At 41.1% G+C, this 25,567-nt stretch overlaps 2 protein-coding genes and 1 long non-coding RNA gene across 6 annotated transcripts; 1 reads left to right on the plus strand and 2 right to left on the minus strand.

Annotated features, from left to right (window-relative positions):
- Positions 1 to 7,735: 7,735 nt before the first annotated feature.
- Positions 7,736 to 12,088, minus strand: LOC310959813. The gene is made up of 3 exons (XR_014593585.1): positions 11,779 to 12,088; positions 11,448 to 11,568; positions 7,736 to 9,814 (listed from the first exon to the last, which is right to left on the minus strand). It is a non-coding gene; the product is annotated as an uncharacterized lncRNA (long non-coding RNA).
- A 760-nt stretch (positions 12,089 to 12,848) lies between these two features.
- hid1a (HID1 domain containing a) lies at positions 12,849 to 20,015 on the plus strand. 4 transcript variants are annotated; one of them, XM_083931708.1, is made up of 19 exons: positions 12,849 to 12,978; positions 13,639 to 13,788; positions 14,800 to 14,970; positions 15,130 to 15,279; positions 15,902 to 16,008; positions 16,129 to 16,245; positions 16,484 to 16,691; positions 16,785 to 16,841; positions 16,928 to 17,068; positions 17,159 to 17,249; positions 17,345 to 17,496; positions 17,594 to 17,672; positions 17,840 to 18,004; positions 18,149 to 18,376; positions 18,658 to 18,809; positions 18,892 to 18,978; positions 19,074 to 19,165; positions 19,262 to 19,420; positions 19,507 to 20,015. In XM_083931708.1, exons 1-19 carry the CDS (start codon positions 12,913 to 12,915, stop codon positions 19,568 to 19,570), a joined length of 2,436 nt encoding a protein of 811 aa, XP_083787834.1. In that variant the 5' UTR covers positions 12,849 to 12,912; the 3' UTR covers positions 19,571 to 20,015. The 4 variants fall into 4 exon arrangements, with proteins under 4 accessions (XP_083787834.1, XP_083787835.1, XP_083787837.1 ...); XM_083931709.1 differs by having other exon boundaries at positions 15,130 to 15,246; positions 18,658 to 18,823; positions 18,867 to 18,978; XM_083931711.1 differs by having other exon boundaries at positions 15,130 to 15,246; positions 18,658 to 18,815; positions 18,907 to 18,978.
- Positions 20,016 to 21,189: 1,174 nt separating this feature from the next.
- LOC310959794 (proton channel OTOP2-like) lies at positions 21,190 to 24,208 on the minus strand (the record flags this gene model as incomplete). Its single annotated transcript, XM_083931253.1, has 7 exons — positions 21,190 to 21,360; positions 21,443 to 22,248; positions 22,325 to 22,449; positions 22,541 to 22,599; positions 23,045 to 23,181; positions 23,260 to 23,642; positions 24,153 to 24,208. The coding sequence occupies 7 exons, from the start codon at positions 24,206 to 24,208 to the stop codon at positions 21,190 to 21,192; spliced, it is 1,737 nt and encodes a 578-aa protein (XP_083787379.1).
- Positions 24,209 to 25,567: the final 1,359 nt, after the last annotated feature.

A 25,567-nucleotide genomic window follows, 5' to 3' on the forward strand; every position in this document is an offset into this window, starting at 1 on the left:
CGTTGGATGTAAAATTATTTCAAGACCCTCGTCCTCAACAATGTTAATCGGCCTACAAGCTGTAGTCACTCATTTAGCTTATTCTGTTGAAAGTTTGTTGCAAGGGGGAGGAGGGCTCTCTGTGTCAGCTGTATGCTTGGCTAGCTAGTGGTATTTGAGACTTGATGTACTCAATCCACATCAACAGTAGACTCAGATAACTTGGGTCTTCTTGATTTCCCAAATCTCGTGTCAAAAAAATTAGAGATGCTAAGAGGAATTTGCTTTAACTTGTTATTATCGTGTTAACCTCAACAGCCCTACTAAATACATAAGCTGTATATGAATATGGACAACATGGCAGCTCCCCAAAAGAGAAGCCTAAACACCTTGATTGCCCCCTGGTGGCTGGCTGCAGTATAGGTCATAAACCCCCAACGCTGCCATGCTAGCAGATGGGACATGGGCCATACTAAAAAATCATACGAATGTTGACGTACATGCCAAATACATTTTGTATTAGAAGAAGATGCATCTTTCATTAAGGTAGTTCTTATCAAGCTGATGTGTGTTTAAGTGTTAATTTACTAAGTTAAGTTACTGGCTCTGGATTGAGTTTGGCCGGTGTATGGGCAGAACCATACCCCGCTGCTTTTACTTCCTGTTGTTTAAGGAATTGTATATCTTGGCTATGAGCAGTCACCAGACAAAGTTACTGTACCTGGCCAAGAAATAGTCTGACAAAACCCCTATAAAATAGCTATTTGTTGGTTTTACACTTTGGTTTTTATACGTATTAAACAAACAAAATATAAAGTGTTGATTCAAGAGATTTAGAGGTGCTGGTAGGCAGATTTTGTTACTATTAGACAGAGCCAGGCTAGCCGTCTCCCCCCGCTTCCAGTCTTTATGCTAAGCTAAGCTAAACAGCTGCTGGCTGTAGCCTTATATTTTACAGGCAATCAGGCTGCATTTTCCAAAATATCACACTTTTACTTTAAACTTGAAGCAGGAGAGGCTTTTAGTCCCGAGTATGGTCCAAGCGGCAAAAAACTACAATGCCCATAATGCAACTCAACAGTGTCTTTCATTAGACCCAGATCAGGGTTATTTTTTCTAACTTCAGAAAGCTCCCTCCAGAGCCATAGAAGACATTATACAACTATTTTACAGTCTGATTAGCACTTCCCATGATGACACAACTGAATTTCATGTGTAAAATCAGTGCCTCTTTAAAGGTGCAATATTTTTCTTTGAAGAGTCTTTGAGTCTGCCCCTCTCTTCACTCGAGTGTCCAAAACATACGGCCTCAGATTAGATGATACAATCACAAAATCGATCATTGACCTTTGGCCTAGGATGCACAGAAGTCTAATAAAAGACGACCGCTCGGATTTAGATAAGGGAAGCCGTTCCTCCCAATCACGCATCTCCAGGTGTCTCCATCATTGCCCACGTGGGCATTGAAGTCTCCCAGCAGAACTATGGAGTCCCCTACCGGAGCCCCATGCAAGACTCCATTCAGGGTCTCCAAGAAGGCCGAATACTCTGCTGTTTGGTGCATATGCACAAACAACAGTCAGAGTTTTCCCCCCTACCACCCGCAAGCGTAAGGAGGCGACCCTCCTCACACTCGTACAATACCGTACAGTATAGTACTGTATACTGTATATATAGGTAGAAAGGGCTGCTAAAAGTTCTGTTACAGTCTTTTCCCTCCTGTAATGATGGTGTAGCAATGCCGACAGCCCAGATGCGAAAGACCCGGAAACTCTGATCTATCAGAACAGACTAGTCTTTTTCTTGAGGGGGGCTTTAAGAGACAGGTGCTAAAATAGAGTGTTTCACACAGAGGGTGAATTCAGGTATATTCAGACGGACTGATGAGGGAAATGATCTGTTCTTTGAATATTAAAGCATACAGCAACATATATAGAAACCCAAAATACAAGTACAAACCTGGAAATGAGCATAATGGGACCTTTAAAGTCCAACCATTTTGAGACTAAAAGTCTTGTCTTGTAACATTGTTCATGGGAACTTGTTTCCCTTCTGGTTTGATGATCACTTGTGTTTTTTTACCCCCCCCCCCCCCCCCAAATATGTAATTGGTCCAGCATAGACAAGTGTGCACAATTATTCACTGTGGCATAGAGGTGTTTCAACAATCATGTGCATGCCCAAACAATACTCTGTCCAAGGATTACTCACTGTTTTCTTTGGAATCAGTTTGTTTTTCTATTTTGTCCATATATCCATGACTCCATATACCCGAGCTCTGTGATGTCAGCCCTCTCCATGTTTTTAGGTTGTTCACAGTCGATCTTGATGGCTCATCAAGTTGTCATGGCCTTCCAGCTTTTACAGCATTCCTTTCTTTATGTCCTGAGCGGTGTTTTTTTTTGGTTTTTTTCATCAGTGCACACTGACTGTGCAGTAAAATATGCCCATGAGCAGACCAAAAGCTTTGAGGCACACTCAAGGCTCAGCACGCTGTGTTGATATTGGAGTCCCACCTTCCCTCAGAGTGTGATGCCACTTTGGGCTTGGCCTTCCTTTGAAAGTCTGCATTGGGTTTTGTATGTGGGAAAACCAAGCAACTTTTGCTACACAAGTAAAAGCTGTGTGGGAGAGAAAAGGAGAAGGAGAAAGCAGGAAGAAAGTTTGGTCACCACAGCTTTGGTTTCATGTTCACCAGAGGAGTGATCATCAATAGCGTGAGGAGGAGGAGGAAGTAATAGTGACTGAGTGACTACTAGCCCAACAGACATGATAGATGTCTTTAATAACCTCTAGCTGTTTTTGTAGTGTCCTTCAGGATTTGTTGTTATTAAGATCTAGGTCTTATTATGAGGACCACCTCTCTCATCGACTCCCACATCACGCTGAGCGTCAGTCCAGACATTCAAAATAAACACAAAGTCAAAAGCCCCCCTGTACTTGTGCTGATGTCGCACTTGTTGATGGTGCCAGCATGTCTCAGTTCTTACCAAGGAATATGTGGATTCACAATAGTCGGCAGTGAGGAGAAAACAAAACATCCTACTCGGCGATCACCTGTTGAATCAGTTGGAAACTGCACTTCAAAGCCCTGTGGCCACTGATCTAACAGCACAACGTTACAGGGTAAATTGCAAAAGCATGTTTAGGTAAATGGCGTTTGATGGTTTTAATAAGCACTTCCATTACGAAAAGGAAGGGAGGAAGAGGAGCTTGTTGGGAATACACATAGGACCACGGGAGCCATAAGAACTCATCACTGCTGAGAAAAAAATGAGAACATTTTATTGCGCTTCCATTTCTCTTGAAAATAACAATCACAAACACTCAGTCCTTTAGTATGTCTAAGTAGCTTCAAGCTTTATCACAAGCATAGATTTGAGGGCCAATGTTTTATTAATTTGCAGATGAGCTCAGCTATTGATGGCGTTGGCCGCCCATGGGTTCAATTAGGATAATACAGGGAGAGGGGCAGATTATGGGCAGCTATTTAAGTGAGGGTATATCTCTTCCTGACAGTTATAGTCCAAATGCAACAAATTGCACCTTGGTGGCTGTGAGCGGCGCCATATCAGTCCTCTGGTGATGAAACATGCATGTGTTGCAGGTCAGCTATGTGGAGGTGACACCAGGCTGCTTGAGCCATGTAGCCTGTCCTCTCTGAGCTAACAACACAGGCCTGAGTGCAGCCTATTCCCATTCAGTTAATGGGGGCTATTTAGATAACAGCAGTCTATATGGTGGTGCAGTGAGTGCATGCTCTACAGCCAACCCTAAACAGTCCCACTTAGCACGAATCTCTCCTAACTATTGCACTTCTTCTATCCAGGCTATCCATCTTACTCTCTCAGTTGAAAGTCTGAGTGTTGACAGCTGAACAGGGGCAAAACTGAACCACGTAAACATCACGTTTTACAAATGCAAGATGGGGTGTGTGGATATTCTCATAGGCAACCATAAAAGGAGGAGTGGTTGTGGCCTGCATGTGGGACAAGAAACTGCTCACAGCCCTTTTTCTGTGTTCTGGGGTGAGCATTTATTATGATTGATTGGGGCCTTGACTGTAACTTTGCTTGGCAATGAAAACAATCTACGGTACATTGTCTCTGGAGCGCATTGTGTGAAATTGAATAGGGAGGCCATAAAGTGGAACCGGAGACACTGACCAAAGCATGCCGAGCCTGACGGTTATCTTACTTTTCTGTTCAGTCCCTTCAAAGCATTAAAACTGCAGGCAGCTCTATAGAAAGTGGCTGGACTGTTTGCTTTCTTTTTCTTAGGGAAATGACGACTGTTTCTCAGCTGTATCAGCTCTGCATGTTTAGGGCTACAGTCAGTGAGATAACCCAGTCCTCTTCCCCACACTCTGAACGCAACAGTTTTGAAAAGAGTGAGCACTCACATGAGCAGACTAGCTTTTAGCAGATAAGGAAGAAGATCCTCCTCTGTTTTTGTTTTTGAGTGCTGTGCCTTTTATCGCCACATATTATGTATTTTCAAAACCTCTGTACTTCATTGGTGTCAACAGGCTTGCTCTGCCTCTAGGTTGAGTGCTAAACATAGAAAGTAATACTGTACTTTCACATAAAACAATCACATTTTACATCAAATATTAACATTAATACTGTATGAAATCCAGTAGGTGATTTGTTTAAAGGCATAGCTTGATGCTTTATGAGGTTCTTATCTATAGTCAGAGTATTATCAACAGTAAAGGGCGGTCAGCATGCGCCCAGTTTAGAGAAGCATGCTGGAGGACAGGCAAGGAAGCTAAGCAATGCGCTACTGTAGATAGGTGCAGCAGCTAAATGTATTTTAGCCTCCTAAAACAACCCCATCTAAAAAAAAATGTAATAAAGTGTTAAAGTGTACGCTATATTAAGAATATTGTCACCGTGTTACCGTGCCATCAAAAAGCCTTGAGGTTTATGTGGGGGAAACTGAAGCCATTATATATGCTCTTGTCAAAGCCACCAGACTCCACGGAAAAAAAAGCAATTTAACCTCAAAGAACACCTGTGTTGCTGCTCTACCACTGTTTCAATTGGTTAGTTAGTTTGTTAGTTTTATTAGTTCCTAACCCTTTAAAAAACAAAGTCACACAATAACAAATTAACTGACTGATGCAGGTGTAAACCATCAACTCCAGTGTTCTGCAAGGTAAATTTACTGTTTTTGTCAATGGAGTCTGGTGGCTTTGATGAGAGCATAGAACAGATTCAGTTCCCCCTGTGTAAACTTACACAGGGCTGTCTGACGCCAAAATAAAGCTATGACAATATTATAAATATACTTTACAATTGTTTTAGCTTCCGTGTCTGTCCTCCTGATGACTGCAACCAACTGTAGGTAATAACCTGACTATGAATAAATACCTCATACAACCCAACTTAAAAAAAAATCAGAACCATCCCTTTAATCTGTCAACCTGGCTGTAAAAGGAATGTTTAAGACTTAATGCAGCATGAATACGGACTTGCATAAATGGAGTAAACATCCCAATATCTCCTGAATATCTATCCATCTTAATTCCTGACCTGTGAAGTACTTCATCATCCTGACCCACTAACCCTTTCCTCTCCTTGTTCGCCTGCCACAGATTTCCCTATTCTCCGCTCCAGCTAGGCTAGGGCAATAGGGCACCGCTAATGTTCTTGGTGGGTCATTAATTCTTCGGATGGCCATGAGGGCAGCAGAGCAGGCGAGCTTTGTTGTTTGATGTTGGGCGAAATTGTGGTCGGGAGGCAAAGCAGATGTTTGTGTTGGCTGGCGAGGTAAAGCTGTATACTTGATGCCAACCCAATCACCATCTCATGCTAGGCAACAGCTGCCCAAATACATTTTAGCCAAAGTCTGGCAAAGAGAGGCAAGGGTGATCAGGTCAGCTTTTGCTCACTTTTGCTTTATTTTGTCATGCTCTTTTAGCCCTGACATAATCCATATTTTGAATATACTAAAGCCACTCTCTTGAAGGACTGTCCTGTGTCAAGGTTTGTTTTCCAAAACTGATCTTGGACGAGTGAGATTATTCAAGTCTCAAAGCTGAAAGTAAACCAGACACTGATAAATCTAAAACATATAGTAGTTTGTCTGCGTGTCTGTATTTGTTGCGTGGGGTTGCTGATCATTGTGCTTTTTCCTTTCAGGAGAGATGGGAATCTTAGCAGAGAGGACACAAAGAAAAGGAACCAAAGACTAACCCAGATTTTTTTGCTGGCCATGGTAAAAATATAACAATGTATGCGCATACATAGACCCCAGAACAAGGACAGTTCATTTAACTCTCTCCTGCCTCTCCACTCAACTGATATGAGCCATTCATCACCGCCCACCTTCATATGCTGCCTGGAAAGGACAGTGTGTGAGTGTGTGTTTATATATGTGTGTGTGAAAACAGATTAAAGATACATATCTTCTACGTAGCCCACACGTTTGGACCCTGTTGTAGAAATCCCCAGTTTTTATGAGACGCAGACTGTGAGGAATAGTTTGTGTACAGCTAACACTCAGAGTGTGCTGCCCTCTACTGCACTCCCAATGAATATCAGAAACTAAAACTAAAAAACCTTTTAGGTATTTTGTTTATCTCCTCGTCAACCCTTCAACATATAAACCAAGGGTGTCAGCACCATTTTTGTAGTACAGGGTTCATCTCTTTACACCACAAAACGTTGCCATTTTTCACAGAATATGCAAGAGGAGTGGTTTACAGTCCAAAAAGTGTCCCACATTTTTTAGGTCCATTGTATTTTTAATTTCTACTCGCACATGTTTTATGCGGAAATGGGACCTTTGAATATACTTACTTTTCCAGGTTATATCAAGTATGAAACATTGATCTCTACTGCAATGTGTACATGTTATCACAACATTAAGAACTTACATTTTAAACAGCCTAATAAGGCGATATGGAGGCTTGCTTGATTTGCATTTTGGGGTAAATTATTTCTTTAATATGCAATAATGTTTTTCTCAAACAGAAATTTGGATTATCACCCGGGAAAAATGTTTATCCAATATGTTGCTAATTGCATCCTCGGCATCTTAATTACACAACATGTGCCTACCTCTAATGCAACGTTTGCTTCAAGATACAAAGGCCGTTCAAAAAAGGCATACCTCAGACGATGCTAAGATGAAAGGTTCACTTACGACTTCCCTAATTGTCCCTCTCCCTCTGTGTTGCTGTAGTGCATGTTTCAAGATAATGAGAAGGCAAGCACCTGAAAAAAGAGAAGCGCTACATCGTCACAATGCTGGAGGATGGCTAATCCTGAATTATCATTGGCTCATTCGTCATCTCTAACTTAGTAAAGGTGGAGCGAGGGAATCAAAAGAGGCGAGTAATGAGGATCCACAGTGGCTTGGAAGGTAACCGTGGTTACGTGTGGTGCATTAATGTATGTAATCTGTTACTGTGACTATGACAAGACAAGGACATGTAGTGTGCTAATTAAAGAAACCTTTCACTGCTCCTCACTTAGACACAGGTCATATCTCATTAATGATGGTCTCAGTGCATGGGGAGTCATTCATTACTGGCCATTTGGAGGTAAAAAGGAGGATGTGGGGATATTGGGAATTCCTGTTTGCACATATACAGTACATAGCATGCAAAGCTAATAGGCATTTTCTCACAGAGGAACAGTATACCTTGGCCAACATTCTCCCAGCAATGCATCACCATGTTGTTGTTTTTTTTAAATGGCTAAATGAAGAAAGAATGCCTTTGTTCATAAACATTAACTTTTATTTTTTTTAAATGAAGGGGTATTTACAAGAAAAAAAAAGTCAATGGCAGGCTAATGTCATGTACATTACTAAATACAAAAAATATATCATTGAAAAAAACTAAACCAATTCTTCAAAATTCTTTCAATTCTGACACACCAGTCTGAGAAAAATAAAAATAAAACAGCTGTGCTTACTCCTGGGATGAGGCTTCAGCGATGAAACCAATCCACGAGAAAGGAGAAATGCACAGCCTTAAGGTCAGTGCTTATACCTGGATGTTCAGTGCACAGGGACACACAGCAACCATCGAAAGGTAGTGCACAGTCAGAAAGGCTTGTATGCAGTTAAACAGCATTTAAGTGGCTTCAGCGATATTGCAAACAAAGCCTAGGGAATGTCTTTTTGTCTCTAAAGGCTATACTGTATCCCTCTCTGGAGAGTAAGAACTACATTTTCCTACATGCTCAAATGCCATATCAAAAGGCCCCCCATTAAAAAATAATAATAAAAAAACATTGAGAAACAGGTGTAACCGTGGTTGTGTTTTCTCTTCGTGTTTATGAGAAAACAAAGCTTGTAATGTTGGGATCGATACATTTTCCTTGATCATAGAGAATAAAACAAAAATAACCCTAACTGCTGAACTTATCTGATTTAATCACATTAAATTAGAAATATTCTAAATGATTCTTGACTCATGATCTCAACACAGTTTCATGATCAATTTGTATTCTCATGATAAAAAAAGAAATGTCAGATGTTATCGAAAATGCACACATACTGTAAGGCAATTTCTAACTATAAGGGAATATCAGTGATATTACATGGACTCTCTTTGGTTGTAGTTGCATCAGTTTATAAAAGTAAAGTTGTTAAATTCTGATGCTTAATACGAGCAGTCACAATTGATTATAGATTATTCCCATGGCGCAATCTACAGCGTTATAATTTAACACTCATGAGAAGGTTATGTTAAGCTCACAAACACAAAAACAGATTTTGTGTTGAGATCATGAAATAGTTAATCAACTATGCATTATAAAATTCTTATCAGCATCAAGAACAATAAAAAAATATTGTACTAAATGTTGAATATGTCATTTATGTCACTTTTTTTTACCCAATTAAGTGCAGAAGTTGTTGGAAAATTGTGTTTAACATCGCAGTATAATGAAATCCTTTAAAAATTGTACATTGTGCTAAAACCAAATTGCTTATTCTATGGCCTGAGTCTCATCGAAATTTAACCAATTCTAAAGCCTCTATTAACTAACAACTAATAAGGACAGAAGACATAACCTCCTGGCCAAGTTAACACCCATGGCGTCCACGGGTCCCTGTAAAGGCGTCCCCGTCTGAATATGAAAGCAAATGAGCAGTCCAAGACAAGTGCAAATCCTCCCTGAGACTGGTCCATGTACTAACACAGACATCAGATTCAGCATTATACAACCTAAGTACCATACTAGGAGACTAAACAAGTCACACTGACCGGCCTAAAAATGTGTTTGGTGCCATTTCTGCAGCTCCTGACCAGTAGCACTGTTTTCATACAACATTTAAGACAAAACACAGGGATTCGTCATCATCCATCAGTCACAATAAGGCTCCGAGAGCAGCATGTAAACCAGACAGGTCAGAAATCAAGTGGATCACAATAAAATGTTTAAGCTGACCACACAGTTATTATTGCTAAAATGATTATCACTTTCGATTTATTTAATGATGAACCCCCTCCAGATACCTGACCAGGAGCTGGTCTCCATCCACAGATACGTAGAGCTGTGAGATATCACAGTAACTGGAGATGGGTAGGAAGAGCTGAGTGAGGTGAATCAGCATGTGGTGCTCTGGCATGCCTCAGGAACTCGGTTTGTCATGTGTCCCTGAGTTGACATCGGCTCTGCAGGCTCTGGAAGTGGGCCTGCTTCAAGATGCGGTTGATTTGCAGGTAGGAGACCAGGCTTGTAGAACTGGCCACTTCTAAGGGTTCACCAGAGCTGAGGGGACTGCAGGGGCCCACAGCACACTGACTGGTACAGCTCCCAGGCGCATGTTCTGGACTGCTGGTGGTGCTGCTGCTGCTCTCACTGTTGGATGACTAAAATGCAGATGTCAGCATTAGCTGTATGCTAGCTAGATATGAATGTTACAGCCACATCTGTTTTGTCTAGATAAAATAAAAGCCTTGCAAATTAAATGCTTTAGAGTAATGCATGCAAATACTGGACATTGAAAAGGCCTCATAAGCCCTGACAACGGTTGGTGCAGTTCAAACAAACTCTGGTGCGTTTGCCCATCTTGCTCTGTTATATACCACATAGTATATTGTAATATAGTGTTTTAAATTTGCGACACTGTACTCTTATTGTAGTTTATATTTTGTATTTTATATTGTATTTTACATTTTGTCTTTCTGATTGTATTGTACCGCTGCTACGATGACCTACTTTCCCCTCGGGGATAAATAAAGTTATCTATCTTTCTATATCTATCTATCTATCTGTTTGTTTATGCTGGTATGAGAGTTGTCAAACTGTAATGAGGTGGCTTGGAAAGGTGGTCTCAGTCAGCTATAAATTAAAATTTGTGGTGTGAGAGCAAAGAAGACCAATCACAGGATTTTTCAATAGTATATAGTCATTTTAGCCCAACATCACCAGAGCAAGTCATAAATGCTTGAACATCTCAGTTAATTTTCTATTTCCAAGGCGCGTAATCACAGGCCATACAACAAAACCTCTGGATAGACCTACAACTAATCAGAGCAATAAAACATGTGACGTAGCGCTGATCGACATTCAAATGTAAGCAGATTAACAGTGTGCAGAGATGGGCTTTGATGGTGTACCATCAATATGTCAGCCATATGTGAGCACATGTTGCCGTTTTGCCATCAGAATTTAAAAATAGTACTTCAAAAGAAAAAGAGAAGTTATTGTTGCCATTGTGTCCCCGGCACAAAGCGAGAAGGCTGCAAGTTATCAGTCATTGTCTGAAACCCACCCCATATGAGAAAAAACTGTTGTGATTGGCCTGCCCATGGCCTAGTCGGCTATAAATCTTTCAGAGCACTTTGTTGAAAGTGGGACCTAGTATGAAAGTGAAATCCTAAGCGATCCACACATTTAGTCAAGACTATTTGGTTACAATGACACCGTATTCATGTCAGCATTTGAGGGTGGGGATTTTGATACATTATGTCTCACCCGATCTGACTGTGAAAAGTAGTTAAAACAGATTATAATAAAAAGGTACAAGATGCCATTTTTAAAAATCTTACATTTCTCTGAATTTGTCACTATTTATGACACCTGATATCCAGGTTCAATCTTGACTAATGTTTCTCATAACTATCCATTGCTTTGTGGGATCATTGTGACCGCCAACTAATAAGGCAACTTTTTATTTTTTATTTTGGCAAAGTGAAAGTTAGTGGAGAACAATTGCATCCCTGGGACTGTCTGTATGCCTGTCTTTGTGTGTGTCTGTCTGTCCGTCTGTCTCTCTCTCTTCTCTCCCCCCAACCGATCAAGACAGATGGTCGTCCTCCATAGAGCTGGGTCTCTGTAAATCATAAATAAGTGTGGTCTAGACCTATGCGTTATGTAAAGTGTCTTGAGGTACCTTTTGTTATGATTTGGCACTATGAATGAATAAGATTGAATTATTTACCCAGCCTCTTTCAGTTTCTTTAGTATTAAGATTGTATTTCCATGACAGCTGTTTTGTACCTCAGAGTCCCATGCATCCCGGCCTGGCTCAGGAGACAGAGGGTGAGCTCTGCTCGGCCTTTTGGCTTGAGGCACCAGGTGGCCTCTTTCCTCATCACCACCACCGCTGCGCTGCCGTTTCCTGTTTGGGTGCAACCACACACATACAAACACATACATTTAAAACATACTTAACATAATCCATCGCACATTTGCGTAACTGTATTTCATGAACGTTAACGTTACATACCCCGACAATCAATGTTAGGCCACAGTAAGGTTACTCCAACATTTGTTTCGAGCAATATCTCATCAGTTAGCGTTACATAATGTATAAAAAGGCCTCGCTCACCTGCTTTCAGTCAACATATGATGACACTTAATCAATCTCCGCGTGTTTCCTTTGTATATTTCTGAGCAGACTGGAGAATCCGGCCGGGGCTTGTTAGCTGGTTTCCTGTCAGTCGATGGCCCGATCAACTGAGTTAACGTTAGCAAACTAATCTTGCCTAGCTAGCTATTTATGTCGAATATTGATGTGTTACCATTAGCCGTTTTGGCCACACTAAGGGAATACCCTGATATAAGGTTAACGGTCTATTCATTTGCATAAACACCGAGGTGTTACCGAGTTAGCGTTAAGCTAGCTATGACAGTCAGCTAAAAACCATAGCCATCCGCGGCAGTTGTGTTTACATGGCACTGCGGCTGCGCGAAGCCTTGGAATGGTGCTTTCCATGTCGTCGGAAAAAATCTTATTACATTATCCTAGTTGGAGAATCAGAGTAGAGTTTTCTGTGGCATCAGAGATGTAAAGTGTAGTGAGTGCGATAGTCATGGTGATGACAGTGCTGGTTATTGAAGTTATGAACAACATTTTTTTTGTAGGTTACACGCAAACGATACGGGTACAGGATAACTTCGGAAAGGAAGTAGGGACTTACGAGCAGCACTTGAAGGCAGCATATAATAACACTAGCGCACATTTTGCAGTGCATTACAAGACAGTTGCTAATTAACTTGATTGCTTCATTCAAGTTCATTTAGCACCAATTTATTAATTTGTTTCTGCTATACAAATGCACTTGGTATGAAGCAGACAGATATTCGCTTGTATGGCCAAACAGAATCTTAATGTCCCCCGAATAAAAAAAGATCTAAAATGTAACAGAAATTGAGCTGCAGCCCTTCCCCTTATCGAACCAATGTGGCAATTTTATACCCAAGGAAATTGAACAGTTTCCAGCCTAAGGACATTAGAGAGATGACCGTTTTATAGCCGTTACATGCTGGAAAACAAAACACAATCTGAGTAAGGATTGACGTCTTCACAACCCGGAAGCTACGCCCTGTAGTGCAGCAGGTCCAGCCAGCCAATAGAGTAAAAAAAAAACCGCCTCCGCCAATGACTCAAACGACGAACGGAGGTCAGATTATCAGAGACTCAGCAGCAGCGGAGCTGTTAGTATAAAGGGAAATAATCGCAATGGGCAGCACCGACTCAAAATTGAACTTCAGGAAAGCAGTCATTCAGCTGACAACCAAAACACAGGTATATGTGCTTCCATATACAGCTATATGAAGGATTAGATAGAGAAACAGTGTGCCGATGAGCGCACCAAAGAGCATCGCCGAGATGATGAGATGTGCGTGTATGATGCGGGAGAGAAGAAGTCTAATTTTGCATGCGCGTGTTCATCTGACATGCATTTATTTTTCATAATCGAAATAATAAGGTCGATGTAGAAAAACTGCACGCATTGTCATCCAAATATGTCTTATTTGCCATGGATTAAATAATGGTCGTTTCTACGATGCAGGTAACCATAAAGCTGTATTCAGGCTGTAGCTACATGTATCGTTTTGATTATAAAATAAACGATGGCGTAGCTCAATCAAAACTGATGACGTAGGTCTGACAATAACCACGTTTGCAGGTGCGGCAGGTGGACTGTGCTTAGAGCAGTGCGCCAGATAATGTTTCCTCGCTGCTGCTAGGATAGAGGTTGTTTTTACATAGCCATTAGGCCATGGGTGAGCTGTAATGAAGACCAAACAACAATATAAGCATTACTGTGATGAAAAGAGCAGCATTATATTGTATTGCACTGCACAAGATCAATCAGCCCACTGTATTTCAAATCCCACTGACATGAATTGCTCTATTTGAATCAGATGTATGGGAAGTGAAAAGTAAACATATGTTCTACAGCCAGTGGAAGCCACAGACGATGCCTTCTGGGACCAGTTCTGGGCAGACACCACCACAACGGTCCAGGATGTTTTTGCACTGGTGCCAGCTGCAGAGATAAGAGCTGTTCGAGAGGAGTCCCCGTCCAATCTAGCTACACTCTGCTATAAGGTACCCACTGCATGAACTGTTAATGCCTATGTGTAACACAAACTTGTTTATGAGATGAGATCGCATGGGGACACACCGTGCTTTGAGGCTACATCATGGAATATATTGTTGTTTATCTGAGTCCAGCACAGGAGTCTGTCAGCAAGGCATTGCCTCACGCTTCTCAGATGTGGGAATAAGTGAGTCAACTCCCCTTCCTTTTCCCTTCGCTTTCCGTCTCTTGGTACCAGCTTCCGTTTGAAGCTGCCTATCAGAAACAAAACAGACTGGGTACTTCTTGCAGTCTAATTAAACAAAGAGGAGGAGACGGGAGCCCTTGAAGTGTTGTTGATTCAAAGTGGTTTGTTACCTATTTTAAACAGAGGCTGCAACATACTGTTAATTAAATGTAGATAATGAATCATTTTCAAAAGTAAATTTGTTAAAAGCCCTTAACAGCAGCAACAGCAACATATGTTCCATATCACGTAGATATCAGTGTATTATCCAGTGTAAATTATATACAGTGACTTTAATGAACAATTTCTTAGATACTGGCAGTTTGTTGGTGTCTTTCTTCTACAAAAACAAAACCATTAGTGTCAAGTCGATGGTATAGTTAAATAGCATTACATTATATGTAATATATGCTCACTGTAAAGGTTCAAAGGTCAAATCAATTATATTTACACACATTTTGATGTTAAAGTTCCATATTGTTAAAAGTGAGATTTCAATGTAATTTCTTTTATTATAAAGCAGGTTGAGGTGCTACATATATTTAAATGGAACAAGTCTAAGAGACATTTGTTATAGTACTGTGCATGTTGACTGGGTAATGCCTCATTAACCAACTGAAAACCAACAGTCAGAAAATGGGAACCAATGTTTCTGTAGCAAATTGATTATTGAAATATAATTGAAAAACATACATCAGGCTTCTTCTTTGTGAAGTACGGTATGCCTGGCTCGCTCACTAGATGTTTCCGTACCCCACATGCTCTCTCCTGATCAGGCTTCCTGTCTCCTCAGGCTGTGGAGAAGCTGGTGCAGGGTGCAGAGTCTGGGTGCCCAACAGAGAGGGAGAAGCAGGTGATCCTGAACTGCACTCGCATCCTGAGCCGCATCCTTCCCTACATCTTTGAGGACCAGGACTGGAGAGGATTCTTCTGGTCAACGGTGCCTGGTGCTGGGCGGGCTGGGGTGAGTGGGCACAGGAACAGAAAGTCTACTTGCAAAAAGCACCAAGACAAGTCTTTTTACATTTTTTAAAAAACAATTTAAACAATTATTCTCAATGAATGCTAGAGAATAATGTCCATCATTACGATCTAGTCTGATTCATGAGTCCCTTCTTTCCAGACAGATGAGCTGGATGATGATGACGGAGCTCGACCACTGGCTGAGTCGCTGCTCCTGGCCATCGCTGATCTGCTCTTCTGCCCTGACTTTACTGTGCACAGCCATAGAAGAGGCCCTGTGAGTAACCAGAGCACCATTTCCTTCTTCCTGGTCAAACGTTTCCCAACTAACCTGTCACTCTAGTTCCTGTGAAGACTAACGTAGAAAGAGATCATGATTGATAAAACAGCCTCACCAGGAAGAATTCCTCGTCCCTCATGAGCAAGAAAAGAATGTTTCGTGTCAGAGTGAAACTTTACAGTGAATGCTCTTTAGAGGTTTAAACTTCCCTGGTAAACTGTAGTATGCTATGCTCATTATTTCAAGCTCAGTTCTACATTTCCTCCCTAAACTACAAACATTACAGTACTAGGCGTTTGTTACTTACCGGCAATATTTATAACCCACAACTATCTCTCTTTATAGCAGCAAAACACCATCGCAAACAATTTGTGACACACACATTTGTAATACTTGTACATTTACAAAAGTACACCACCCAAAGGCATGTTTTTATGTACTCCTGACATTAGAAAAACCCACTATAAACCTACATAAAGGCCCAGTCATGCAAAAAAGACAAGTAATATACTGTGAAACCGCCAGAATCTTTAAAATACGATGCATGAAGGACAAGGACGATGATTTGTGCGTGATTGAACACATTCAGAGAAATGTTAATCGTGCACTTTGAATAAAACCATTCATGAATATTTTTTGTGACCACATCCAGGACTCAGTAGAGAACATGCAGTCTATAGACAGCTGTGAATACATCTGGGAGGCAGGGGTGGGCTTTGCACAGTCACCCCCTCTCAACTACATCCATGATCTGAATAGGTGAGTCAGATATCTGCAGGAAAAACAGAGTTTACTCTCTCATTTTTATGGGCCTGACTTGTGTGTGGGTTTCTTTTTCTGTCTACCTCTGTGCTCTTTTTTTGTTCTGATCCTCATCAGGACAGAGTTGCTGAGATTATTACTAACCTGCTTCTCTGAGGCCATGTACCTGCCTTCTTCACCGAACAACAATGTCCTCAACCCTTGGGTGACGTTCTTCTGCTCCACAGAAAATAGGTAATGGGCAAGTGTCGGCACATCCACAAATGTATGGTCAAACATATGCGGTGATGTGCATCCACCCAACCATCAAGTTCATTTTGAACAGACTTTTTACTGTCACATGAAGTAAAACCTTGAAGGTTAAGGTGAAGAAAAGAAGAGATTATTACAAATTACAGTATATCATAATTTCCATCAGAAAAAAAATGACATGGGTATATCCACATGATTCTCATCTCATCTTTTTCCCTAGACATGCTTTGCCTCTGTTCACCTCTCTGCTGAATGTGGTGTGTGCCTATGATCCAGTGGGCTACGGCATCCCGTACAACCACCTGCTCTTCTCCGACTACCGGGAGCAGCTGGTAGAGCAGGCTGTACAGATCCTCATTGTTACCCTGGAGCATGACGGAGGGGTTCCCCACCGGCCCCCCTCCCCATCCAGCATGGAGGAACAAGAAGTATGACACCAAGACCAACTCAAAGAAATCCATCTGATGACTGTATGGTGTGTGCTGAATATCATTCAAATAAATCTCTTCATCTTTGTGCAGTCTGCAGGTCCTGAAAATCTGTTTGTGAATTATTTGTCAAGGATCCACAGAGAGGAGGTATGGCGATTATCATTTCTATTAGATTCATGAAGATCTCCCCTGTAAAGATGTCTAAAGTACGCCCTCTGTCTCTCCATTGACAGGACTTTGACTTCGTACTGAAGGGCCTAGCTCGTCTGCTGACCAACCCTTTGACTCAGACTTACCTTCCTAACTCTACCAAGAAGATCCAGTTCCACCAAGAGCTGTTGGTGCTTTTCTGGAAGCTTTGCGACTTCAACAAGGTTGTAACAAAGAAACTAAAATGAAGGGTTCCTTTGATTAAGGGTCTGTGCTTTTATTCAATGAAACCCCCTTTTGTATTCCCACGACAGAAGTTCCTGTTTTTTGTCCTGAAGAGTAGTGATGTGCTGGATATTCTGGTTCCTATCCTCTTCTACCTGAATGATGCCAGGGCTGACCAGTGTGAGTCTTATCCCTGTGTTATCCTTTCCTTGCACCCAACAAGCCTCTACTAGGCATATATGTTTATTAACTTATGATGTGTTTTACGGCTGCAGCCCGTGTTGGACTCATGCACATCGGTGTGTTCATTTTGCTGCTGCTGAGTGGGGAGAGAAACTTTGGCGTGCGCTTGAATAAGCCCTACTCCATCCATGTCCCTATGGACATCCCAGTGTTCACAGGGACTCATGCTGACCTGCTTATAGTGGTGCGTGTCTACTGCATTACACCATCTGACACGTTCTTTATTGCTGCCAATTAAGATAAAGTTAATGCTCACAGCTGTAACTGTGTTTGTTTTGTAGGTGTTTCACAAGATTATCACCACAGGCCACCAGCGTCTCCAGCCTCTGTTTGACTGCCTACTCACCATTGTTGTAAATGGTGAATTGCTTTGGCGCCATCTGTCTGGCAATGCACAAATTGTATTTGCTGAGTCAATTAGTTAAAATGTCTTGTAAATAGATGCCACTTAATCAAATAGAAATGCCTGTTGTAGTTTTCTTTATTTAGTTACTCAGTCGTCTTCTCAAAATTCCTTCTTCTGCCAGTGTCTCCCTATTTGAAGAGCCTGTCCATGGTGGCAGCCAACAAACTGCTCCACCTGCTGGAGGCCTTTTCCACCAGCTGGTTCCTATTCTCTTTGGCCCAGAACCATCACCTTGTGTTCTTCCTTCTCGAGGCTTTCAATAATATTATCCAGTACCAGTTTGACGGTAAGAGAAAGGTGACACGTACCCGAATTCTGGGCTTGTATGTGTGTGAAAAGCTTTTTTGAGTTGTTGTCAAGAGCAAGGTATTAGAAGGAACTTTGTTGCATTCTAATTTCATAAATCTGTCCCTCTTTCTACCACCTCCAGGAAACTGCAACCTGGTGTACGCCATCATTCGCAAACGTAACGTGTTCCACCAGTTGGCCAACATGCCCTCTGATCCTGCTTCCATTCAGAAGGCTTTGCAGAGGAAGAGAAAGTCTCCAGATGTAATTTCCCGCACTAGCTCGCAGGAGACTGTATCAATGGAGGGCTCTCACCCTGCTGTGCCGGCAGAGCCTGGTACACTGAAGACCAGTCTAGTCGCTATTCCAGGTACTGACTTCATATGCTTTTTGGATGCTACTGATTGAATGTTAAACTGGCTTACTGGTCAACTTACTGTGCATTTCATATTATATAAAAACAACCCTTGACTGTGAGGTAGATGCTTGTCATGTACACAAGCGTACATGTTAGTATATAGTACATTAAGCATACAGTACATTAAGCACAACACTTTTAATAGTTAGTTTTGGTCTTTCGTTGGGCTTGTTGACAATAGCTTCTATCCTCTAAGCAATGATTGGTTTCCTGTGATTCATGGTTCCCTGCAGCCATTGATAAACTGACTGAGAAGTCCCAGGTATCAGAAGATGGCACCATGGTGTCAGTTCCAAAGATAGACCCCTCACAGACAGCCCACTCAGACCAAAATGCAGTCACCGGTACCAGTGACACAGAGTCAAACTCAGGTCGAGACAATGAAGTAAGTGTGCATGTGTGTTTGTGTGCATGTCGTTGTTTAAAAGCATATGCTTGGTAGTGAATCTATTTCTTCACATTATCAGGATGTTTTCTACACTGAAGCAGAAATGGAGAGAAGACGTTTGTCAAGTGCGTCTTCAACATCGTTTTGGGCTCCCACACCGGAATGGGTCAGTAACTTTTTCTGCCCTCAGTCTCTCCTATGTTGGATATTTGGCAGAAAATATATGTTACTGATCTGGATTTACCTTTTTTTTTGTCCCAGGTCCACTCTTGGAAGTGTAAACTACCCCTGCAGACTATCATGCGACTTCTACAAGTGCTAGTTCCCCAGGTGGAGAAGATCTGCATCGACAAGTACGGAAACAATTCCTTTTTTGGTCCGCACAGAAAAGGTCATACTTTCTGAAATATTGTCTTTTTAAAGTGTACTGCTCACATGTTTCACCGCAGGGGTCTGACAGATGAATCAGAGATCCTGAAGTTTCTCCAGCACGGCACATTAGTGGGACTGCTGCCAGTTCCTCACCCCATCCTCATCAGAAAGTATCAGGCCAACGCAGGCACTGCTATGTGGTTTCGCACCTACATGTGGGGTGTCGTCTATTTGCGGTGAGTCAGCCATAAGAGCTGAGCATTTTGCAAACAGTCGTCTATCAACATCGTCTGAACGCTAACATCTTCTTTTGTTTTTCTAGCAATGTGGACCCTCCCATCTGGTATGATACTGATGTCCGCCTTTTTGAGATTCAGAGGATGTAAACTGAAGTATAAAAAATGGGATTGTTAAACACCAGGGTTTCTCCTCCCTTTCTCTCCTGGTAAACCTCACTATGTTTAACATGCCTCCCTAATCATCATTATCACAATGCATAAGCTACACCACTGACTTGGGTAGGAGGGTGATTCATACGATTGAGGTAGAGATATACCTCTCAGATTATGATGGGGGATGACTGAATTATCAATATTGTCCATAAACAACTGTGTACATTTCTTGAGATCTGTTTCCTGAAGGCCTAGGTTCCTTTCTTGGCAACATAGAAGTTACAGAGGAAGTAGTTACATTTTGCAGTCTGACTTGTTACAACAGAGGTTTGTAACACATTTGTGTATTTGTCGTACTTGCTCTGCTTTAAAATGCACTCTTTGAGTTGTCCGTTAATATGGTTGTAGTTTGTGATAATATATCTCTACAGGATTTTGCAGACGATTATACAGATTGTATGTTTTTAATGTATATAACCAGGTTTAACTTTGGGTCTGGCTGGCTATGCTTACAATGCTTGATGTTGAAAATTGTATTTTACGTAAATTATCTTGAAAATATATATTAATATGCATCTGTGAATTCTGTGTTGGTTGCATTACTGTAATCTGTGCTTTAATGGTGAATCTCATTCATTGCTGTGAAATTCTTTCAAGCAAGTGGATCCTCACTAATGCTGAAAGTCAAGTTATAGCAATACTTTTATTTGAATTCATCATCCATATTAATTGCACAGCTATTGTCTTTACTCTAGGGATTTGTCCATCCTCTGTATATAGCTTGGCCACAACATGCTGTGATTGAAAGCTGCCTTTTTACGCCACAATCACTAGATGGCACCAAGTCTCCAGCAAAAAAAAAAAAAAGTTAAAAGTTTGACTGCCACAATTAAAAGCCAGCCAACACTTACCCCATAAGATTTCTCTCCACCCAAAACCTGTATTTTGAGTGGTATACAAATACAGATTTTTTTGAGCATCCATTTACAGTCTGGCTCATGTCCAGTTTTTACATGCATCTTACCATTATTTTTTTGTATTGGTTGACCATCAATATGGGACGTCCAAAGGGTTTGTGAGACTAATCTTGAGGGTTTGAAAATCTTGAAAATGGCAAAACGTATTTTTGCCGTTTTCTTGTTAAATAGAGGGCAGCATACCCCTTGGGGGCCTTAAAAAACAATTTCAGGAATAATAACTTATTAATTATTGATTAATATTAACTATAATTAAATCTGTGACAAGGGGTCACAAGCAGTTATTGCTTTGTTTTAGAGTGGTCAAGCCAAAAAGGTTGGCACTGTTTTTAATATTCAAGCACCAGCTATTTTCTTTTGTTTCATATCAAGAGAATTAGTTACTGTCCATTACTGAACTGATGAAGTAGTTTGATGACCAATGAAATTTAATGGTCAAATAACCACACATGGAACTGCCAATGCCTGTAATGTGCAGCACATCATTTAGCACATGACTCTCAATGTAAGAGGAATGTTCACCAACTGATGACAATACATGACTTCTTTAGGTTAAAATTTATTCACAAACAAATTTAATTTAAAAATTGATTAAAATAGATCATAAAATTACTATCCATGCTCAAATGAGTCCATCTAAGAGATTAAGTAAACCTCAAAGAGACTGGCAACAGAGTGCATGCGGTAGAAGATTCCAAAAGGAAGGCCGATATTCACGATGGCCGCCCACATTGTGAATTTGTAGAATTTTATCTCGATGGGATGATCAAACTGGGGACGAGCACCGAAGGCGGGCATGATCCACAGCTGTCAATACAGAGTGAGTGAATAAGCAGGGTAGATTTCAACAAGAAAACACATATGGTCACTAGTTGGTTGTACAACTTACAATGATGTTAGCAAGCAGCAGAAAGGCACAGACTTCCTTCAGTAATCTCCTCTTCCAACTTAGCTTATCGAGGCTTGAAGTCCCAAAGTAGCTGGACTTATTGCTCTCCGGAACAATGCTCATATCTGTATGCTCGTGGAGGGCATGAGCATTTGTGTGCAGAGCCGCTTCCTGCATCATGTGGAAGGGCTCCCGATGGAGGCCTTCAATTATGAAGTAGTTCTGCAGGCCGAGCTGGAGCACCGTTACAACGGCCCAGGACAGGTTGAGGGCATTCAAGTACCCTCTGGCTCCTGTCGCCACCACAGCCACGATGGTGAAATAGCTGATGATGAACTGTCCCAGTGAGGCTCCCACCAGCAGCCCCACATCCAGGCTGCGAGTAGGGTTTTTCTCTGATACATGCTCCCTGTGGTCCAGCCTGTAGATGATACAGCCAATCACAGTGGAGAGGCACATCAGGCTCACTATCACAATATTCATAATAAAATGAATCAGCAGGGCTTTGTCTCTCTTCTTTTTGTCCTCTGTTATTATGTCCACCTCGTACATTATGAATGTTACAAGCCCTGCTACCACCAAGAGTATTCCTGTTACAGGTCCCAAACACACATTCTTTGGACAGAACTTAACGCTGTGGTGGGTGTGATCCTCCACCAGTCGACCGACATTTTTCCACATGACATAGGCCATAGCCGAAGCAAAGAGACTGTATTCTATGTTGAAGGGGTACAGGTAGTAGAAGGCCTCTTTGAAGGTGTCGCATGCAGAGTGATTGCATTTGCACTTCTCAACACCATAGCTAGCTGAAATGAAAGGTTTTTCAATTATTTTTCTCTTCAATGATGCATGCATGAATCTGGCCAAAGCATGCCTAAATACCTCTGTACATCTTGTGTGAGACATTGACATTTAGATCAGGAATCTCAGTTTGGTGAATAGATTCCTCAGTCACAGCTGCCATCCATACCACCAGGTTAGTTGAAAGTGTAAGAGTCAGCCCACACCTGGAAGAGTGAAAACATTAGTATCCTGCAAGTTCTTTTATTTAAAAAAAAAAAAAGGTAGATGTTCTATTACATAAAGAAAATAATTCACCTTGTAAAATTTGTGTGTAGCTGTACACAGTCCTTTGCATGAATCCACAGGAAGAACGTCTAAAACAGACAGGTTTTGTTAAGTTGTTTAAGCTCATCCAAACTTAAAGGGATAGTTCTAATTTTCTAAAAGTGTAATTGTATGAGTGCCCTTTTTTCAGCTTTGACAAGAGCAAAGATGACGACTTCAGTGCCACACGCGTAAACTTAAACAGGACTGTAAAGCAACAAAAATATTCTAAGTAGAGCGTACACTTGTATTTGGCTGGCTACAATATGTTTAGCTGCTGACCCCTTCAACAGCAGTACATTGTTTAGCTTCTGTGCCTGTCCTACCTGCTTCTCCAAACTGGGGGCATGCTGGCCACCATTTACTGTACCTAATAAACTGAATATAGATGATTACCTCATAAAACCCCACTTTAAAAAATAAATAAATCAGCACTGTCCCTTTAAGTAAGAATTGGTCTTACAATGCATAAGCTTAATGCTTTTTAAATACAACCTGGACAAATAGAAATACAGCTTGTACGATAGGGAAGGCCACTTTAACAGGAGAATCACAGTGAAGGTAGCCCACATAGGTGGCAATCTTGAAGATGTCCATGAGTAAACTGAGAAGCCCAAACAGCAGAAGTCCGGCTGAAAAAGAGACATTTAAGTTATAAAACCTTCAAATCACGCTTATATAAGCATACCTACAAAGTGAAGAGCACTCACCTCTGAGCCACACAGGCCCCGCATGGCTATCTTTGAACAATACTGCTTCACCCTTTCGAGAGGTGACAACTGTGTAAAACAGCATCCACAACATTGTGAGGAGGAGGAGAATGATGAGGAAGATTTGCCTGTGGACAGCAGTAATGGCCACGCTATTGAAGGCACTGCCGCTGACCAGAGCGCAACCCAGGATCAGGATGTTGATGCAGATGATGCCAGACAGGAGCCACCCACCACCGTGGTGGGTCCTCTCTACCACCACCTCCACATGGTGAACGCCCTCACTAACACTGGGAGGACTGGACAAATGTTGGATGTTGTCCATCTGAGCTGCTGTCTCAATGTTGGATGGATGGGCCTCCGAAACATCATTTAGTGCTTTTCTACAAAAGGGAAGAAGTAATGAAGTATCTCAGAAAAACAACAATAATCTAATTTAGGTGCCTAGATAAGAGCCTTAAAACAGGTGTTTTTACTTTAAAAGATTCGTCCCAGACATGTTTTAACATATAACCTACACTTATGCATGCATTTTCTCTATTTATATTAACTCAATTAGCCATTTAATTCTCTTGAAATTGCATTCTCATTGAAAAACCCTCAATCCCATTTCAAAGGGTTACTGGACACAAGATTATACTTAATTGAAATTGTCCATTGTTCACTAGAGTTCATGTTTTTTTTCAAATTTCCCTTCTACAGACATGGGATTAGAAACATTTAAATACAATACAGTCCAGTACACCGCCACCACTAACGAAACCTGTATAATAAACAGAGCAAAGTGAATTAACACCTGACAGTATCTGTGTTTTGGCAGTTAACAGTGTAGGCTAGTTGAAGTAATAAATAAAAAAATAATCCAAAGTGAAAATACATCACCACACATTTACCTAGAGAAAAGTGTGTTGCAGGTCCGGAACAACTTTTGTGCTACAGTTTTTTTCATGATATCCTTTTCGACCCTAAGTCAGAGGCAGGGCACGGGCAAAGGCAGGGACACTTGGACACTTTTCAAAGATGAAACTAGTTAGTATTATAAGTGCACCAGCGTCCCTCTCTCTGCGGGTCAGATTGCACAGAGAGCTGGCGCGCGGAAGGTGCAGTGAATGAAGCAACAGGTGAAATGAGTTTCAGCTAATTCATTCTTCTCTCGGTCGGCATGCAGCAACGGTGACGCTCCGAAAATCAAGGGCGGCTGCGATCGTCAATTCCAAGTATGGCCATGCATTTCATTTCACAATACAAGTCAAGTATGGCCATGCATTTCATTTCACAATACAAATCAAGTATGGCCATGCATTTCATTTCACAATACAAGTCAAGTCGACCATGCATTTCATTTCACAATACAAGTCAAGTATGGCCATGCATTTCATTTCACAATACAAGTCAAGTATGACCATGCATTTCATTTCACAATACAAGTCAAGTATGGCCATGCATTTCATTTCACAATACAAGTCAAGTATGGCCATGCATTTCATTTCACAATACAAGTCAAGTATGACCATGCATTTCATTTCACAATACAAGTCAAGTATGGCCATGCATTTCATTTCACAATACAAGTCAAGTATGACCATGCATTTCATTTCACAATACAAGTCAATTGAGACTAAATGGCGTGAAATGACACGCAAAAATCATGAAATGCTTTGTACTTATACGCGAAATGGCTTAAGAAATAGCGTGTCATTCACACGCCTTTTGGTGATACCAGGCTGCCCATTTACATCTACGTACCCTAACACTGCCTCAGGGGAGATTCAGGTTCAATGAGTGTGTGTTTATTGTTTTTCATGAGGTACCGGTCTGCTGACTCCAGACATTTGAAAATCCAATACAGTTTACAAATGCAACAAAGCCGTTGGCTTGCTAAAACCCCCAACAATTAATAAACCAAGATAAATATATATTTGTTGGCTTACTTAACTGGGTTATATATTTATTTGATTAATTATTACATTCAATGCATCTGCATGTCACTGACAAAAAAAAAAAAGAGTTCAGAGGATTGTCCACAAGTTGTCCTTTCAGAAATAAATGTCCCTGTAAAACTGAAACTGAATTTGCCTGTTTTAAAACTTTCAGTAGCCTACCCTGCAGTTATAGTATTCAAAGAAATAGCAAATAGAAAGAAGAATAAATACATTTGGATAACTGGATTCTAAAAAAAAATCATAAATGTGTTCATGAGATATTCTGATGATAGACAAGCTATAAAAAAAGGTGTGGACATGTGGGGACATGAAGCAGGTCTGTTGTTGCAGAAAATGTAAATCTTTTACAGGTCACCTGCTTGAGC

Source organism: Echiichthys vipera (assembly GCF_963691815.1).
Source record: "Echiichthys vipera genome assembly, chromosome: 17".
Taxonomy (NCBI): Eukaryota; Metazoa; Chordata; class Actinopteri; order Perciformes; family Trachinidae; genus Echiichthys; species Echiichthys vipera.